Raw genomic sequence first — 18,269 nt, 5'->3', positions numbered from 1 at the left:
GGGTTATTGGAAATAATAATGGTTCAAAAATGAATATGTGGTATCACATATACCTACTAATCATTTGAAGGACCCAGCAGTATAGGTACACAACACAGTCCACGAAGGATACATACCTGTTGTATGATCCACTAATAACATTAGAGAGTAGCATGGGCTGGTATAGTGAAGAACAGGAAGCTCAATTTGACTGGTAACCTTTTAATTGGCACTGGCCACCTTCATATGGTGGTGACAGCCAAGCTGTGGGTTGAAGTAAAGGATATTGGTGCCCTGAAATGTAATAATATAATGGTAATGGTTTCCAATAAACAGGTCAGCATCTCCTAGAAGTAAAGAACATAAAGGGGAGCGCTTTCATCAGAGTCACTTGTGCTGGATACAAGCCCTGGGTACAGGTCCAAGTAAGTTTCTACAAAATAGTCATTTCCTAAAGTCATGGTGCAGATCTGACCAGATTCACAGAGACCTCTCTAATAACAGGATACGTTATCACTTCTCATCACCACCATGCTGGAACTATCCCTGGTCGATGATGTGTCCATTCTACCAAATGATATCACTGTATTGAATCACCCAAATGTGGAGGTAAGAGATTGTTATTCATGTCTTACGGAGATAAAAAAAAAAACGTTACAAGAAGGCGCCATGAGCCATGCCGGTTTGTTGACGCCATACACGTATCGAATGGCCCACTTTAGCAGAAGTCACATTTTGTATTTTTGGCCATTCCCATCAAGGCAACGCTGTAATCGGAAAAATAGTTGTTGTTTTTTAAATATTCACTTTTTTTGCTGTTAATATTTTGACTTTTTAGGAAATATTGAACTTAGTTGAAGGATCAGGGTATTTTATGGTGAATGTTAGTGATCCCCGGATTGCAAGCACTGCATATGAAGAAACAGAGAACACAGTGCAGGTAACAGGGAGCTGATGCAGATCTTAAAATGGAATGAATATTCTGTATGTATCACTGTGGTACTGAGAATACAGGTTACTAGGATGGTTTTTATAGCATAGGCCACTTTTGTGTTCTGCAGCACTTTTAAGGATGAATTTCCTCCATTTGACCATAGTGAAGTGTTGCATTACAGCAGATGGCACTAAATTGACTTGTGAATCACAATATATTTTAATAAAACTAACTAACTGCATTTAACAACTATGTCTTGTCATATCATCTGAGGCACTTTCACAGTAGATAAATCTATTTGAAGCATGCGATTATGTGACCTCTTTTCCCAATGTCGTACAGTGGCTGCTTCGGAAAGGAGCAGTGACTCTTCAACCATGACTGGCTTTACTTATGAAAGTATTCTACAGATCATTAACTTGCGGTATTGTGCAAGATTACGTCAGGACAAACTATACAAGGACTTCTCTAACTTTTTCTACTGGTGCCTCACCATCCAAAATATGATGATGCTCTGAGCTCACCAGTGGTAGAATATATCTTACATGTGTCCCCTGAACCCACTATAACATTAAAATAGCCACTAATGGAGTCAATTATATTGTTGAAGTCTGAGAAGGACCTTTCCTGCAAAGTGCGATCAGCATATGATCACTGCTGTCAAATAGCCTCCATAGCTGTGCCTCAAGAGCCACTAGGGGGCACACCTCACGGATTGATAAACACTGGTCTGTACAATAATATGTACCCTTATAATGCGAAAAGAAAGAGCAAAACAGAAAGACCTTTTCATCTTTCTTCAGGTGATCCCGCTGCACCCTGGTACTCTTATATTGGAGGTACATGATCTCTGTATCTTATCTACAAATTATGCCATTGCTACCATCCACATCTCCAACATCTATGAATTGGAGATCAACTTGGTTGATAAGGTAATGTTTTCATTATATTGTCTTGGGCATCAATCCCTAAAGAGTAACTGCACTTTCAAACTTTTGACATGTTATAGAGACATATCAGAAGTTTGGATCGTGGGCTCCGGGTGCTGAGACCTCCTTGTCGCTAAAACGAAGGTGCAGAAGCGCTCAGCTGTGAACCCTGCATCTTCGGCTGTGATCGTCGCTCCCTGTAAGGCTGAAGACGACTCAGAGAACGTCTATGTGAGTAGTTTTTAGGCTGACGAGTAGCGCCAATCACAAAAGATTGTGCAGGGTGCTCAGCTAAGTGCTTCTGCACATTCGTTTTAGTGACAGGGGGTCTAAGCACCTGAACCCTTACTGATCCAAACTTCTGATATGTCTCTATAGTTACTCTAAGTTTTTTTGGATGGCAGTTATTAGGCTATGTTCACATCTGCGTCGCTATTTCTGTTTTGTCATAGGAACAGAAAAACAAAAATAATGGAAGGGTGTGATCCGTCACATGACGGACAGCAACGGCGCCCAACGGAACCCATTAACTTTAACGGGTTTCGTTGGGTTTCCATCATATTCTGTATAAAATAGCCCAGCGTGCTGTGCTATTTTGTCTGGGATTTTCTATGGAATCTACGAAAGATGCTTCTAGTGAAGCCTCCAATACTGATGTGAACAAAGCCCTACCTGTTATCACCTTTTTTACAGGAAACAAAGTTAGGTCCAGAATTATTTGGACAGTGACACAATCTTCATGATTTGGGTTTTGCTGCCACCACATTGGATTTGAAATAAAATAACAAAGATGCAATTGAAGTTTAGACTTTCAGGTTTAATTCAAGGGGTTGAACAAAAATATCCTGTGAAATGTTTAGGAATTGCCACCATTTTTCTACACAGCCGCCTCATTTCAGGGGCTCAAAAGTAATTGGACAAATTAGCATTACTATTAATAAAATGGTTTTTTTAATACTTTGTTGAGAATCCTTTGCAGGCAATGACTGCCTGAAGTCTGGAACCCATGGACATCACCACACGCTGGTTTCCTCCTTTGTGATGCTTTGCCCGGCCTTTACTGCAGCGTCTTCAGTTGTTGCTTGTTTGTGGGTCTTTCTGCTTAAGTTTTGTCTTAAGCAACTGAAATGCAGCTCGATCGGGTTGAGATCTGGTAACTCGGCCAATGCAGAATATTCCACTTTTGCCGTAACTCCTGGGTTGCTTTCGCAGAATGTTTTGGGTCATTGTCCATCTGTCCTGTGAAGCGACGTCCAATCATCCATGCTGCATTTGGTTGAATCTGAGCAGAAAGTAAATCCCTGAACACTTCAGAATTCATCCGGCTGCTTCTGTCTTCAGTCACATCAATAAACACTGATGACCCAGTGCCTCCACCATGCCATCACGCTGCCCCCACCATGTTTTACAGAGGATGTGGTGTGCTTTGGATCATGAGCCGCTCCAAGCCTTCTCCATATTTTCTTCCTCCCATCATTCTGGTCCAGGTTGATCTTAGTTTCATGCTGTTCCAGAACTCGGCGGCTTCTTTACATGTTGTTTGGCAAAGTCTAATCTGGCCTGTCTATATTTGAGGCTGATTAATGGTTTGCACCTTGTGGTGAACACTCTGTATTTGCTCTCATGAAGTCTTCTCTTTATGGTAGACTTAGATACTGATCCACCTACTTCCAGGAGAGTGTTCTTCACTTGGGTGGATGTTGTGAAGGGGTTTTTCTTCACCATGGAAAGGATTCTGCGATCATCCACCACTGTTGTCTTCCGTGGACGTACAGGCCTTTTGGAGTTCACCAGTGCGCTCTTTTTTTTCAATATACTAAACTGTTGATTTGGCCACTCCTAACATTTGTGCTTCTCTCTGATGGATTTAATTTTTTTCAGCCTAACGCTGATCTGTTTCACTTGCATTGAGAGCTGCTTTGACCTCATGTTGTGGGTTCACAGCAACAGCTTCCAAATGCAAATGTCACACCTGGAATCAACTCCAGACCTTTTACCTGCTTAATTGATGATGGATTAACCAGGGAATAGCCCATGCAGCCCATGAAATACCTTTTGAGATAATTGTCCAATTACATTTGGTCCCTTGAAAAAGAGGCAGCTACAAATTAAAGAGCTGTAATTCCGAAACCCTTCCGGAAATTAGGATGTGAATACTCTCAAATTAAACTGAGTCTTCACTTTAAGCCCATATTGATTATATAACTGTATATTCAATATGTTTTGGTAAACAGCTAAAATGCCAAAACTTGTGTCACTGTCCAAATAATTCTGGACCTAATGGTACATAATAATATATGAAATCCCAAGTACATTACCAATGCAGATGTAAACGTGGCCTTAACCCGTTATCACTTTTTTTTTTTTTTACAAGAGACGTACGTAATAATATGATATCCCAACACATTAGCTTACAAAAGAACTCCAAGAGGAACGAAGGAAGTTAAATAATTGTTCATAAATAGGTTATAAAAAGTCATGACCATTTCACTCTGGCCACTGCGTACTGTAGTGAATTGAGGTGACCTAGCTTAGTTAGATGTATGAAAACCATTAATGTTATGGCAGCTCGTGAGTTACTGATAATCTTGATCAAAAGTGTGATCCCTAGGGCTCATTCAGACGAGCGTGATTCTCGTCCGTGTGCTGTGCATTGAAACAACGCACAGCACACGGATCCATTGATTTCAATGGGGCCATTCACACATGCGTTGTTTTTCAGGCAGCGAGTGTCCGATGCGTGAAACTCACTGCATGTCCTATATTGGTGCATTTTCACGCACCTAGCCGCCCATTGAATTCAATAGGTGCATGAAAACCATGGACAGCACACGGACCCACATCCGTGTGCTGTCCGTGTTTCACGCATTAATTACATTGAAAAAATAAATAAAAAGAAGTGCTTGCCAAGTGCATGAAAAATACATACCACACGCAAAGCACACTGATGTAAAAATGCCACACACACGGACATATTTACGTGCATTTTTACGTGCGTAAATCTGTCACGCCCGTGTGAATGTAGCCTTACACGCGTTCCTTACCTGTAACTCATCATTTTTGTGTTTTTCTCCAGGTGGAAGTGGGAAAGTCCGTAGAAGTCTTAGTGAAAGTTTTGGATTTTTCTCATAAGCCATTCCTGAATAAATATTTCAGCATAATGCAACTAAGCGTCCAGAGCTCCAGTCCTATCGTCATTCTTAAGTAAAACATCTCTTTACTACCTTAATCCTTTATTGACATCCAGCATAAAGCATAGCTGCACGCTCAACCACAATGTACGGGTTAAATCTGTATATAATGTTCAGCACCTTTAAGGTTCAGACATGTCAGAAGAAGTCATTGGTGGGGGTCAGTGCCCGGTCTCTAATGTGCATGGAGTTCCCATTGCAGTGAATGGGAGATTCCGACTACAGGCTCAGAGATCCAAAGACCTTTGACCAAGAAGACGAGGGGATAGGACCCCTGTCTGAGTGTCATGGCACCGTCATTCTAGAGATTGGTGGGGGCTAATGCCATGGAAATAAGATTTTACACAGAAACTGTACCAGTTTCTGATCATCTGCACCCCGGTTGAGATGATAATGGGCAACCTAAGGGCAATATCTAATATAACTCTTGATGTATTTTTAGATTCTGCTTATAATTTTCTCTTTCAGACGACTACCTGAAAACGAGACGATCTCCTGGAGTTACCTCCTTCATGGTACTGAGGTAGCACAGACCACCCTGGTATTGACTGCATATGACAAAATCGGGAGGAAGATAACATCAGCTTCTCATCCAGTAGAGGTGCGATGACCATCACTAGTGCCGTCTTACATGTTCAACTAAATGTCCAATATTAGTTTATTATGTACAGTTCACACACGCTTGGTTTTCTCTATAGGTATTTGCACCATTCCGACTCGTCCCAGACAAAATTACACTAATCCCTTACAATATGATTCAGGTATGAAGTTTTGTCACATACTTGTAAGCTCAATTATATAGACTATCTTCTGTAGAACTGTAGATAGAGGCGTTGTCTCTCTGCCCAACCAACCAAGGCATGGATTGTAAGAGATCTTTTTTGTGCCATAAACTAGCTACACCCTTCCAAAAACACATGGAAAATCAAAAACTTATGTGCTGTATATTTGAATTTATATACAGAAACATAAAGCAGAGGACCCCTATGCTAGAACAGTAAGAAGGCTCCTTGACACCCAACAGATAATTGGCTGAGAGTGAAGGGCTCATCATCACTGTAATGGTGGCCCTCCTTACATAGGGTGCATATTATGGCTGCCCCTGTAATACACAGATCATGGGCAAACTAACCACTCTGGGGGCAATAATTTGGAATCCCCTACCCCTAAACTTTGACAAGTTGCATGCAGTTGCAAAGTCACTCTCTAGTAAGACATGACTACTGGACAGAAAAAGCAGTAGCTTGTCAAGATTGTCCCATAACGGATTGTGTCTCCAACAACCAGGTCTCTTAAAGGCTATGTCCACTTTGGCAAGGTTTGTTTTTTTTTTTAAATTATTATTAAATCAATGTTTTAGGTAAGCAACATTTTTCACATTGACTTTTATTAAAAATGTTGCTTAGTTTTTCAGATACAGCTGCTATGTATCTACACATAGAAGCTGTACGGTTTGCTATGAGACAATTCCGTCTGTTCAGTTTTTTTTTAAAAACACCTAAAACATTGATTTAATGAAAAAAAACTAAAATGTACAAAAGTGTACATAGCCTTGATTATATCCATTTATCATCTTACATAGATCTTCTTATGAATTGATCATTCTAGGTTACGTCTGAGGGAGGGCCACAGCCACAGTCCGTTATCCAATTTTCCATTAGTAATGACAGCGTGGCCACCATAAATGAAGTGGGTCAGGTGACTGGATTAGCTGTCGGAACCACCAAAATCAGAGGGACTGTCCAAGCCATAAGCGAAGATATGGGTCGCTCCATGGTATTTTCTCAGGTAACCATTCTTCATAGGTTTCTCAAAAGTTAAAAGTGAACTAAGGAATTCTCAATTCCCATCTAGAGGTATTTATTGTATTGTATTATTGTCTGGTCTGGAGGGTTGCTCTGCTCTGAGACCCCGTAAGCCCATATACTGGATAAAATTTGTATTTGGTCAATTCAAACATGCATGTTAGTGGTTCAGTTGGGAGGTAATTTTCCCTTGTTGTGCCTTTTCCCCCTTTTATTAAGGACATCATAGTCTTTAACACCATCTTCTTTTTTATCTTATAGGATGAGATAGAGGTTGAGGTCGTTCATCTGAAAGCAATCAGGATCCATGTCCCTGTGACCCGTCTTATTACACCATCTGAGGTCTGTCAAGCAGCTCCTCATCTTTGTACTTTTCTAGTAGAGCCCAGTGCGTCTATGGGCAACTTTAGACTAGACTCTCATTGGTTCTCATCAACGGCGACGGCAATACACGATATCTCTTCTATGTTGCAGATGCCTGTATATGTGATGGGGATCTCCAGCACGCAGACTCCATTTTCCTTTAGCAATTCAAAGCCTCCTCTGCAATTCTACTGGTCACTAAATAAAAGGGATGTGGTGACCCTAGAGCCACGTATGACTGAGGTGATAATCATCTGTTTAGAAATAAAGCTCCTCTTTACATCTCTTCATCATACACAGGAAAATATTTGTAAAAAGCAAAAAGAAAGTTGTTCTCTTTATTTTCAGGCATCTCTACAGTTGCGACCCGAATTAAATTTTGCTCAGTTTGTTCGGACTTGGGCCATTGGTCGGGTAAGCATTAAAGTGACCGTACGCTCTGTGTCTGGTGGCCAGTTTGAGGGTAATACCACTGAGCTAAGAGACCAAGTTCAAGTAGTGGTAAGTCTAGTTCTTCAGATACTTGATGCCAACATATTTGTTGGGTTCTCCAATGCTTAGACTGTTTTCTGAAACAGGTTTTACGTGGACTCTCTCTGGTGTTTCCTTCATGTCCAGTTCAGCAGATCCTTATGGCTCCAAATTCTCATCTCACTGTGACTACAAACAAGTAAGAGACGCCAAACTTTTCCAGGTCTTTATATGGTTGTAGATTATTCCAGTAATTCTACCTTGTTATTTAGAGATGGAGGAGCTATGGTTACCTCTTACATCCTTCAGTCTTTTCCCAACTCTTCTGTGATTGAAGATGATGGACAGGGACATCTAAGAGCTGGTGGTATTACAGGATCCAGCATCTTGAGGATCTCAGCGGTGGAACCATTTGGAATTACTCAGAATCTTGTCATTGGCGTTCAGGTAGGAGGGAACGCTCGAGTACATTACCGCATATGAGGCAAATTTCTTTTACACTATTTTGTTTTTGAAAAACCTTTTCTAGGTGGCCCCGGTCTCCTACCTAAGAATTGAAGTCAAACCCAAGCTCCATGCTAGAAGTGTCCTGGCATCATTTCCTGTCGGTATAACCTTGGAGTTCACTGTGCATTTTTATTCTGGAATTGGGGAAAAATTCCACGCCCAGAAAACTCAACTTCGTTTCGCAACAAACCGGTACCTGCAAATTGTATACTCCATGAAAAAAGATTTACTTAAGCTGGTCATCAACATTAGATATTGGTCATCTGATCCCAAAGACCCATGCCCCAGGGCTGGACGCTGGTCTTCACTTAGTTTAGCATTTCTATCATTTTTCTGCCTTACAGAGACGATCTTCTACTAATTGAACCTGGTATTAAGAATTACACCTTCCTGGTAACAACAGTGATGCAAGGAGAGACAATCCTGAGAGTTTGGGATGAAGCACATCCAGGAATGGCAGATTTCATGCCAATATCTGTAGAAGACGCCATATCGCCAGAGCTTAAACGGCCCATTGTCGTTGGAGAAGTCATTTGTTTCAGTACAGAACTAGTCAACAGCAATGGTGAGATCTTTACCAGTAAGACATTATTACTCCTACCTGCAGTCATTTTCCAGATGTCTAGGTCCCAGTGTTTTGATAATAAACGGCACTCACCAAAAAACTGGCATACATACATTGATAATTGTGCTAACTTGCCTGGTTAGAGAGTTCTACCTTTAGGCAGGTATAATGAAAAATGGAGAGAGCCGCTAACAATACTTGTTTGATAACGTGCGATTTCCACGTCAAGGCTTTAGTTCATGCAGACTCTCTCAGACAAGTCCTCTTCTTGTTCTTCACCAGATGAGCCGGGGATCTGGCAGACGTCACCGGGTCCATTTCTGCAGGTAGATGGAGTGACAGGTGTGGCTGTGGCTCACAGTAAAGGGATCACAAATGTCTTCTATATCATTACTGGGATGTTTGCAACATACAAGCAGGTGAGTCCCGGGAATATAGGAAATATATGTTGAATTGAATAACAAGGGTCATATATGAAAACTGCAAGGCTGGAGCTACAATATATGAGCAACCTGCGTCTGTGGCGGAATTAAAGGGAAGCTCCAGAATTTGTAGAACTAAGTTATGAGGGGCAAATGGGGTAATTGTCCAGGGTCATTCTTCATCTAGGAACCTCTACTTTGCTGCCCACTACCATGGTTGTCGATATGTGGATTGTATAGGACGGTTTTCTTTAACCAGAAATCCCATGGGTCTAATTACACAAACCACAGTAGTCATATTGTCAATCCGGCAGTGTCAAGTCGCCAATAACAGCGGAGGTGGAGTTGCGATAGAAGATTGACGCCAAATTCTGACTGGTTCCTTCGGACAACACTGCGTTAATTCGTCTTCACTATTTTTTTATTTTTTTTAAAAGGGCCCAGTCACGATATAGAAGAGGATAACAATGCTGTGATCTTTCATTTCAGGTGACAATTGAATCCTCTGAGTCCCTCATTATGAGACTCTCATCCGAAAGTCATATCACTAACTTCCCGGCTACACGTCACTATAACGTGCTCGTCTCTCTCAGTCTTACGGAGCCTGTCATAAAAGGTAAGGAGGGGAAATGTCTACATGGTGGTCAACGAGATCAGCAGAAGTTTCAATGCTCTGTTCCTAGTCAGGCCCCTAGCGATCTGGCTTCAGTCTTCCACTGTGTAAAACCTCCTCAGAAATTTTCGGAGGTTCCATCCACCAATAGTCACCAGACATTGAAGTAAATCATCAGCTGAAGACACGTTCCCTTCGATGGTGCCAAAGTACTTTTTGAATACATTTTCCTGTATAGTCATGGAATGAATAGGGGTGAATTATTTTAATTGCACAAAAAGGTCTTCGCATTTCCAGTCTGTATATTTTTATTCGTCAGGTCCATGTAGTAGCGGACAGATAGAGGTGGCAAAGGCTATGCTGGCATCTGCCAATCACCTGCTGTGCTCTGTGCAGTTCAGTAACCAATCCCTACACATCCCAGCCGCAAAGGTGTTCCAGATCAAGCCAGAGTTCAGTTTGGAGACAGGTATGAGGTTTTGATAACGGTCTGAATAGGCAGCGGCAGCCATAGATAGGAGAGTCCGGCAGTATGGGTTACAATATATTAAAGAATGACTCCACTTTTGGGTAATTTACCAAATTAAAAATCTAGAACAATTGTTGGGAGCTCTAAAGTAATTCTTTACTTGTCTGGTACCAATGCCGAGTCACATGATGTTTTCTTCTATGTTCACGTCAAAAGTTCGAATTCTGAATGGTTCCTGTGACCACAACAGACATACAATGTGGGCTTTCAGATGACAGATACACAGTTACAGCTCAGCTGTCAGGTCACATGTCTGACAGCGGAGGGGAGATAAATTGCTGTCTGTTTCCAAAGGCAACCAGCAGAATTTTGACAGCAGCACTTGGCATGAATAGAGAAAAAGTAATGAAATAACTCCAAATTGGCACCTAAACAATAAAGCAAAGTATTTGACAAGTTAATCTACTTTCAACTGGGCTTTAAACTGTAAAATATGTTGTATTTACAGGGCAATATACTTGTAGGATGTCAATCAGGCCAGTGACAGACGTAGAGATGCAAACCTTGAGCACAATGGAGACTTTGGTGGAGTTAAGAGCATCTCTACTCGAACATGGAGGGACCGGGTTTCTTCACATCCCTTTCTTCCCTGCCTTTCATGTGAACCAGTCTGAGCTGATTTTCAGCAGCCATGAGCTTGACAGTCATATCAGGATTTATGGGACCAGCGCCGTTATACAGAAAGTGGAGGTATCTGCTGTACAGCTGCACCATTTCAGTTTTATTTTCGAATGTGTTATATAATTAATCATTGCGTAATCAACCCCAGGGCATATAAAACAATGAGAGACCTTAAAGGATTTCTCCACTTACAGCCAGAACAATTTAGGTGAAATAAGGCGAGTCAGCTTTCCTGGAGTCCTGAATGGCAATGGGATGTTTCATTACTTGACAATGCAGGTTTGCTGTAATGGCTGCCACTTTTTCTAGGAATGATTATAATATCTTTACTGGTGATTTATTTTTTAGAGATCCATTTCCTACATCTTGGATATACAGATAACCAATCTCACTTACTTTTAACCTGCAGATAGTATCGAGTTTCCCAGACATCTTGTTTGGAAAAGCCATTGTTTCAGTGAAGCACCCAGGACTGTTTCTCTTCCCCATCACTATTTTGGACCTTCAATCCATCAAGGTATCCCCAGTGCCCCTGTTTATTAATATCTCGTGTTCTCTGACGGGTCAGGACCTGGCACTGCCAGTAAGGGCTTCGCTGGAAGGTCAGTATCATAACACTATATATAGATGTGTAGGTGCAAATACAAAGTTCTACCTAATGCTATATGTATAAATTGCCTCTAGATGGCAGTAGAGTCCCAGCTGTCCTCAAAACCTACAATTCTGAGGACGCAACAGCTCGAAACTCATATCCTTCCAATCCACGCTTTAAATGTGTATATATATGTATATGTTATTGTTGTTTATTCAACTGTGTAATATAAAGGTGAAGATTCACTCATACTTCAATGACAAAGTCTGCATTTTCTTGTATTCTCACAGTACTAGTTAATGTTACTTCCGGTTTTCATTTTATTATCACAAGAACTGATCCAATGACTGTCTATCATTTCCATTACAGGTCAGGGGGATGAGCGCAGGCCTCTATCACCACTCGCCAACTCCATCTATGTTATCATTTTCACTATGTTTGCTACTGTTGCTTTCAGCTGCGCCATACTCATTGGTAGGTTATTTTATAGTACTAATATACTATAGTGTACTGAACCCATCTACCATTCACATCCAAGACAGTTACATTCAGAATTCTATTGGGCACCAAATTTAAGGGTGCACTTTCCTCTTGGGGTGTCTTTGCTTTGTATGGGATGGGAAGATGGCAGGAAGGACAAGTGCCAAGACCACCTCTGCAAGGATTCGGGTTAAAGGGGTTTTCCAGTTATAAGAAATTGATGGCCTCTCCTCAGGATAGGCCATCAACATCTGATTGTGGGGGTCCGACTGCCAGCACTTCCGCCAATCAACTGTTTTGTGCGAGCGCTGCTTCCCCTTCATTCCTTACCTGCTCTGTACTGTAAATCAGCAACACAGTCGTAGTGGCGGCTCACAGTATTACAGTCTTCACCCAATAAAGTGAATGGTAGGAGGCTGTAATACTGTGAACCGCCGCTACAAGTGTGTTGGTGATGTACAGAGCAGGTAAGGAAGGAAGGGGAAGCAGCGCTCGCAAAACAGCCGATTGTCGGCGATGCTCAAAGTCGGACCCCACTGATTGGATATTGATGGCCTATCCTGAGGATAGGCCATCAATTTCTTATAACTGGAAAATTCCTTTAGGCCAGGATCACACACACAGTTTTGGTGCAGTTTTTAGCTCGTTTTTTTGAGCCAAAGTCCGAAGTGGATCCAAAAGGATGGAAAGTAGGGCTGGGCGATTAATCAAATTAATTAAATAAATCTCACGATTCTCTAGTGGCGCCTCGTCACTGCCTGGTCTGCCTCGTCCTGTCCCTGCTTCCCCATGGAACAGCAGTTCCATGGGGAAGCAGAGACTCCTCGTATATAGCCATACCCCCCTTGCATAACCCCCCACCACCACCCTCCCTTGTAGATCGCGCGGCTGTATCTCCCAGTAGGAGCGGAATCCCAGGCAACCTCTGGCCGGGGATTCAGCTCCTAGTGGCAGCTACAGCGGCGCGATCTACAAGTAAGGAGGTGCTGCGATCTTCTAGGGGTGTGGCAATATCTACATGGGCACTGTGGCACTATATTGGGGGGGTGGCACTATGTGGGCACAGTCATTACATGTGGGCACTGTGGCACTGATAGATCACTATATGTGGGCACTATCTTCAGGGACATTGCAGCGCTATCTACATAGGCACTGTGGCACTATATGTGGGCACTATCTACAGGGACATTGAGGCCCTATCTACATGTGCACTGTGGTGTTTTCAGGGGATTGGGACAAAAAAAAAACCCTGACAAATTAAATCCATTTAATTGTAATTTTTTTTAACGGCGATGAAAAACGGATGGCAAATGAATGAAAATTTGGAGACACTGATGCAAAATGGACATGAAAAACTGACTGTGATGTGCCTAAATGACTATGATGCCAGGCGTCCCTTTCACATGTACCGTGGTCGGGCTGGTGGCTGACACACAGACTGTTTTTCACGGTCCAATCACGGTCGTGTGAATCGGGCCTTAATGTCATTTATTTAAATCCCCATAGTGGGGCCGGTGCTGCACAGGGTCCTGCTCACACTTCAGACACTATAATATAATGTAATCTCGCCCCAGAGTGGCCGCTCAGCGCTATCTGCCAAGCCCTGCTGCACTTTACACTGCGCTCACTGCAATGTCGGAGACCGGCTGAGGTGGTGAGGGGCAGAGGGGGATGTTAGTGCACACAGCGCATAGTAGATTATAGATTCTGTTAACCTGTTCCCTGCTGGGGAACACAGAATTTATGATCAATTATATAGACATTCTTCCAATTGTATTTCTGATAAAGTATTTGCAGAGGTTAAAAGTTGTGAAGTTACGTACAATCATTATAGCAAAATATGTTAAAAAGTTATTTATATAAAGAAAATGTATTATTATCTCTTGGTATTACTCTTAAATAAACAGAAAAAAATAAATAAAAAAATCGCCCAAAGTATTGAAAAAAATCTAGAGATTTTATTTTTTGGCAAAGTCGCCCAGCTCTAAAGGAAAGGTATAATAAAATTTTAAAAAAAAAGACTGATGCAGCTCCTTTCTCTTGTGGTCACTTCTGTTTCTGGCTCAAAAAAACGGAGCCATAGATAGCCCCAAAAACGGCATCAAAACAGCGAGTGTGTGTGATCCTGGCCTTAGGGTGCTGTGAAAATACATTCTAAGCAAAGAGCCATTGATTTGTATTGTGCTTAGAAGGTTGTGTCACATTTCCAGTAACAGAAATTTTTAGGTAGTGCCAAAGGGTTATAATCTCTTTATAGGGACCTTTTATTCTAGAAATCAATGGTGGTTGGAGATCATAGACTTCACTAATGTGATCTTCTTATGTGTGTCTATGTTATATCGAAGGATCATTTGGACTGGATTTCCCCTTTAAATATGAACAATCAGGTTTCCCTTCAGTGGCAGAGGGGATCGAAAGGTTGTGGTCAGCCTCTTCTGCCAAAATAAGGGAATACCAATATTATAAAAAGGATGTGACTGTTGTGGGTCCCTGGTACAGAGTCCCCATCGGGGCCCAGGAGCGTCAGGTTCCGCCTCAGTTTCTCTTACTAATCTATAGAAGATGAATCTCTCAATATGTCTCTGTTTCCAGCATACAACGCATTCATTGATCGTCTGCAGACAACACCCATCGTTTATATGTCAACTTCAAACGGTGAGTTACAAGAAGTCATCTCACTCATGAGATACTGATTGTGTATGAAGAGAGATGCACAAAGATTGCATGAACTATTTCCACAATGTGAGTTTACAGTTTAGATTCACCACGAACATAAAGCTTAGATTTCCAATAAACAGTTAAAAAACGTGTAAATACATTGATCTACATATCCGGTACCGAATTACAGCCTGTATTATAGTCCTTGCTCACTCACAGCTGCATTCACAGTTCTGCTGATGTCTAAGCTGAAATCTCCTAGCATTCCCTGATGGTACAGGGTCTGCAAAGCACTGGCTCTGGTGATTTGCATTCTGGGAAGTGTAGTCTTTACACCACGCACTGTACAGTCATCTGGTGTAGGGATAGTATGTGTTGCCCCACATTATAGGAGCTTAGCTAAAGCTCTGTACACATCACATTTTAACACTACATTCGGTGTATGTGCCAGGCAAGTTCCCTGTGCATGCGCTGAATTTATCCAGTGTCCCATTTGCCCAACGTATGCCAAGAGTGTACCTTTGGCATACGTCGTGGAGGTATAAGTCTGCCCTGCATACCATTTTTTTTTTTACTGTATGGAATATCATAGATATCTACGCTATTCAATACAGAGGCATTAAATAAAAAGTATACAGACCAGTATATACTTTTTATTATGAGGGGAGCCTATGGGCAGGGTATGCCTATACAGTGGCATACGTCAGAACCTTACGTCAAGAGGTATACGTAGGCTCTACCGTGATGTGAACAGAGCTGTTTGGGGGCTGCGTCTCAAGTTTGTTAACCGTTTCCAACAACATCCTGCAGAACTGTGAGTGCAGCTCTGAGTTAATACAGGCTGAATCTCAGGGTGGGTACAAGATAATTAATGCGATGTATTTACAATATGACTGAAATTTATATACACAGGACTTAGGCATCGGTATTAGGTATCCTTACAATATTCAATAGATTCAAGTACATGTTTCCAAAGAAAAATTCTGCTGCCAAATGCAGAAATCTTATATGAAATACTAAAGAGATTCATTGAGGTTAACCATAACTTACTAAATCCCTGGGGGTACAGCACATCTATTCAGCAATGCGGGGACGTTTCAGTTTAATGAGGACTGTATATAGCTTTATTGCTTATATTTCCTAAGAAAGATTCTGCTGCCTTGGTCTTCTGCCAAACACTGAGAGCATATATGAAATATTAAGTGACTAATTTGAGGTTAAAGAGGATGTTATCCTTCTGGACCCCCCTCTATGAGCCAGAACGGAGAGCCGCTCTGGTGGACTCAAGCCATCCATGTATTACATTGATAGATTTTCATCTGAATGGCCGCCATGTAATATTATATTCTCCCGGCAGCGGCCACTGCAGGGAAAAGTCTGGCTAAGGCTTCCCCCAGCAAAATTTTGCGGTTTGTTGGGGGTGTTGGAAGCTAGACCCGTGGTGATCAGAGGATCGCTGCGGCAACTGTTATCTGAAAGGGATTGTCGGACTAAAACAACTCCTTTAATTATTTCCTTCTAAATCAAGGATACAATCCTATCAGAAGCTCACAGGACATCCCCTACAACACAGTCAGGAGAAGATCCAACATCCATGGACGACTCTGGAACTCAAGACCTTAACACCGCAAAGAAACTATATTACATACATGGAAGTTATGTTACTTACAGAGAAGTCTAACTTGGAATTAAAAGTTATTTGGTCATTGCCATTATTGGTTATTTGTTGAGTGGAGAGAACAGTAGAACAAGAGAGAGACCGAACGAGATGGAGAGGGAGAGGGAGGGCGAGAGGGAGGGCGAGAGGGAGGGCGAGAGGGAGGGCGAGAGGGAGGGCGAGAGGGAGGGCGAGAGGGAGGGCGAGAGGGAGGGCGAGAGGGAGGGCGAGAGGGAGGGCGAGAGGGAGGGCGAGAGGGAGGGCGAGAGGGAGGGCGAGAGGGAGAGGGAGGGCGAGAGGGAGAGGGAGGGCGAGAGGGAGAGGGAGGGCGAGAGGGAGAGGGAGGGCGAGAGGGAGAGGGAGGGCGAGAGGGAGGGCGAGAGGGAGAGGGAGGGCGAGAGGGAGAGGGAGGGCGAGAGGGAGAGGGAGGGCGAGAGCGAGAGGGAGGGCGAGAGCGAGAGGGAGGGCGAGAGCGAGAGGGAGGGCGAGAGCGAGAGGGAGGGCGAGAGCGAGAGGGAGGGCGAGAGCGAGAGGGAGGGCGAGAGCGAGAGGGAGGGCGAGAGCGAGAGGGAGGGCGAGAGCGAGAGGGAGGGCGAGAGGGAGGGCGAGAGCGAGAGGGAGGGCGAGAGCGAGAGGGAGGGCGAGAGCGAGAGGGAGGGCGAGAGCGAGAGGGAGGGCGAGAGCGAGAGGGAGGGCGAGAGCGAGAGGGAGGGCGAGAGCGAGAGGGAGGGCGAGAGCGAGAGGGAGGGCGAGAGCGAGAGGGAGGGCGAGAGCGAGAGGGAGGGCGAGAGCGAGAGGGAGGGCGAGAGCGAGAGGGAGGGCGAGAGCGAGAGGGAGGGCGAGAGCGAGAGGGAGGGCGAGAGCGAGAGGGAGGGCGAGAGCGAGAGGGAGGGCGAGAGCGAGAGGGAGGGCGAGAGCGAGAGGGAGGGCGAGAGCGAGAGGGAGGGCGAGAGCGAGAGGGAGGGCGAGAGCGAGAGGGAGGGCGAGAGCGAGAGGGAGGGCGAGAGCGAGAGGGAGGGCGAGAGCGAGAGGGAGGGCGAGAGCGAGAGGGAGGGCGAGAGCGAGAGGGAGGGCGAGAGCGAGAGGGAGGGCGAGAGCGAGAGGGAGGGCGAGAGCGAGAGGGAGGGCGAGAGCGAGAGGGAGGGCGAGAGCGAGAGGGAGGGCGAGAGCGAGAGGGAGGGCGAGAGCGAGAGGGAGGGCGAGAACGAGAGGGAGGGCGAGAACGAGAGGGAGGGCGAGAACGAGAGGGAGGGCGAGAACGAGAGGGAGGGCGAGAACGAGAGGGAGGGCGAGAACGAGAGGGAGGGCGAGAACGAGAGGGAGGGCGAGAACGAGAGGGAGGGCGAGAACGAGAGGGAGGGCGAGAACGAGAGGGAGAACGAGAGGGAGAGGGAGAACGAGAGGAAGAGGGAGAACGAGAGGAAGAGGGAGAACGAGAGGAAGAGGGAGAACGAGAGGGAGAACGAGAGGGAGAGGGAGAACGAGAGGGAGAGGGAGAACGAGAGGGAGAGGGAGAACGAGAGGGAGAGGGAGAACAAGAGGGAGAGCGAGAACAAGAGGGAGAGCGAGAACAAGAGGGAGAGCGAGAACAAGAGGGAGAGCGAGAACAAGAGGGAGAGCGAGAACAAGAGGGAGAGCGAGAACAAGAGGGAGAGCGAGAACAAGAGGGAGAGCGAGAACAAGAGGGAGAGCGAGAACAAGAGGGAGAGCGAGAACAAGAGGGAGAGCGAGAACAAGAGGGAGAGCGAGAACAAGAGGGAGAGCGAGAACAAGAGGGAGAGCGAGAACAAGAGGGAGAGCGAGAACAAGAGGGAGAGCGAGAACAAGAGGGAGAGCGAGAAGGAGAACGAGAGGGAGAACGAGAGCGAGAGGGAGATAGTGGTCGCCATTACTCAGCACCATAAGGGGCCTGTTTTGATCCCTGCTATGGGTCCTGCTTTCTATGTACGCCGC

The 18,269-nt window shown here is 44.3% G+C and overlaps 2 protein-coding genes across 7 annotated transcripts in view; one reads left to right on the top strand and one right to left on the bottom strand.

Moving 5' to 3' along the window:
* The window catches only part of NUP210L (nucleoporin 210 like), a 31,985-nt gene extending 15,614 nt beyond the window's left edge, over positions 1-16,371 (top strand). For 3 of the 4 annotated variants that reach the window (XM_075838546.1, XM_075838545.1, XM_075838547.1), the window contains exons 19-41: positions 316-404; positions 484-588; positions 818-919; positions 1,717-1,845; positions 4,919-5,046; positions 5,502-5,634; positions 5,732-5,794; positions 6,642-6,821; positions 7,100-7,180; positions 7,313-7,444; positions 7,550-7,702; positions 7,780-7,871; positions 7,945-8,119; positions 8,202-8,371; positions 8,524-8,744; positions 9,027-9,163; positions 9,656-9,782; positions 10,099-10,248; positions 10,757-10,998; positions 11,339-11,531; positions 11,891-11,995; positions 14,594-14,656; positions 16,188-16,371. In XM_075838546.1, the coding sequence (XP_075694661.1) occupies positions 316-404; positions 484-588; positions 818-919; positions 1,717-1,845; positions 4,919-5,046; positions 5,502-5,634; positions 5,732-5,794; positions 6,642-6,821; positions 7,100-7,180; positions 7,313-7,444; positions 7,550-7,702; positions 7,780-7,871; positions 7,945-8,119; positions 8,202-8,371; positions 8,524-8,744; positions 9,027-9,163; positions 9,656-9,782; positions 10,099-10,248; positions 10,757-10,998; positions 11,339-11,531; positions 11,891-11,995; positions 14,594-14,656; positions 16,188-16,282 (3,065 nt within the window). In that variant the 3' untranslated portion in view covers positions 16,283-16,371. The remainder of the gene's footprint in view (positions 1-315; positions 405-483; positions 589-817; positions 920-1,716; positions 1,846-4,918; positions 5,047-5,501; positions 5,635-5,731; positions 5,795-6,641; positions 6,822-7,099; positions 7,181-7,312; positions 7,445-7,549; positions 7,703-7,779; positions 7,872-7,944; positions 8,120-8,201; positions 8,372-8,523; positions 8,745-9,026; positions 9,164-9,655; positions 9,783-10,098; positions 10,249-10,756; positions 10,999-11,338; positions 11,532-11,890; positions 11,996-14,593; positions 14,657-16,187) is intronic. The other variant, XM_075838548.1, reaches the window with a different exon arrangement.
* The window catches only part of LOC142661214 (blastomere cadherin-like), a 63,808-nt gene that overhangs the window by 33,725 nt on the left and 11,814 nt on the right, over positions 1-18,269 (bottom strand). The window lies entirely within an intron of this gene.

Source organism: Rhinoderma darwinii, chromosome 9, assembly GCF_050947455.1.
Source record: "Rhinoderma darwinii isolate aRhiDar2 chromosome 9, aRhiDar2.hap1, whole genome shotgun sequence".
Classification (NCBI taxonomy): Eukaryota; Metazoa; Chordata; class Amphibia; order Anura; family Rhinodermatidae; genus Rhinoderma; species Rhinoderma darwinii.
This window is presented reverse-complemented; position numbering and strand designations above follow the sequence as displayed.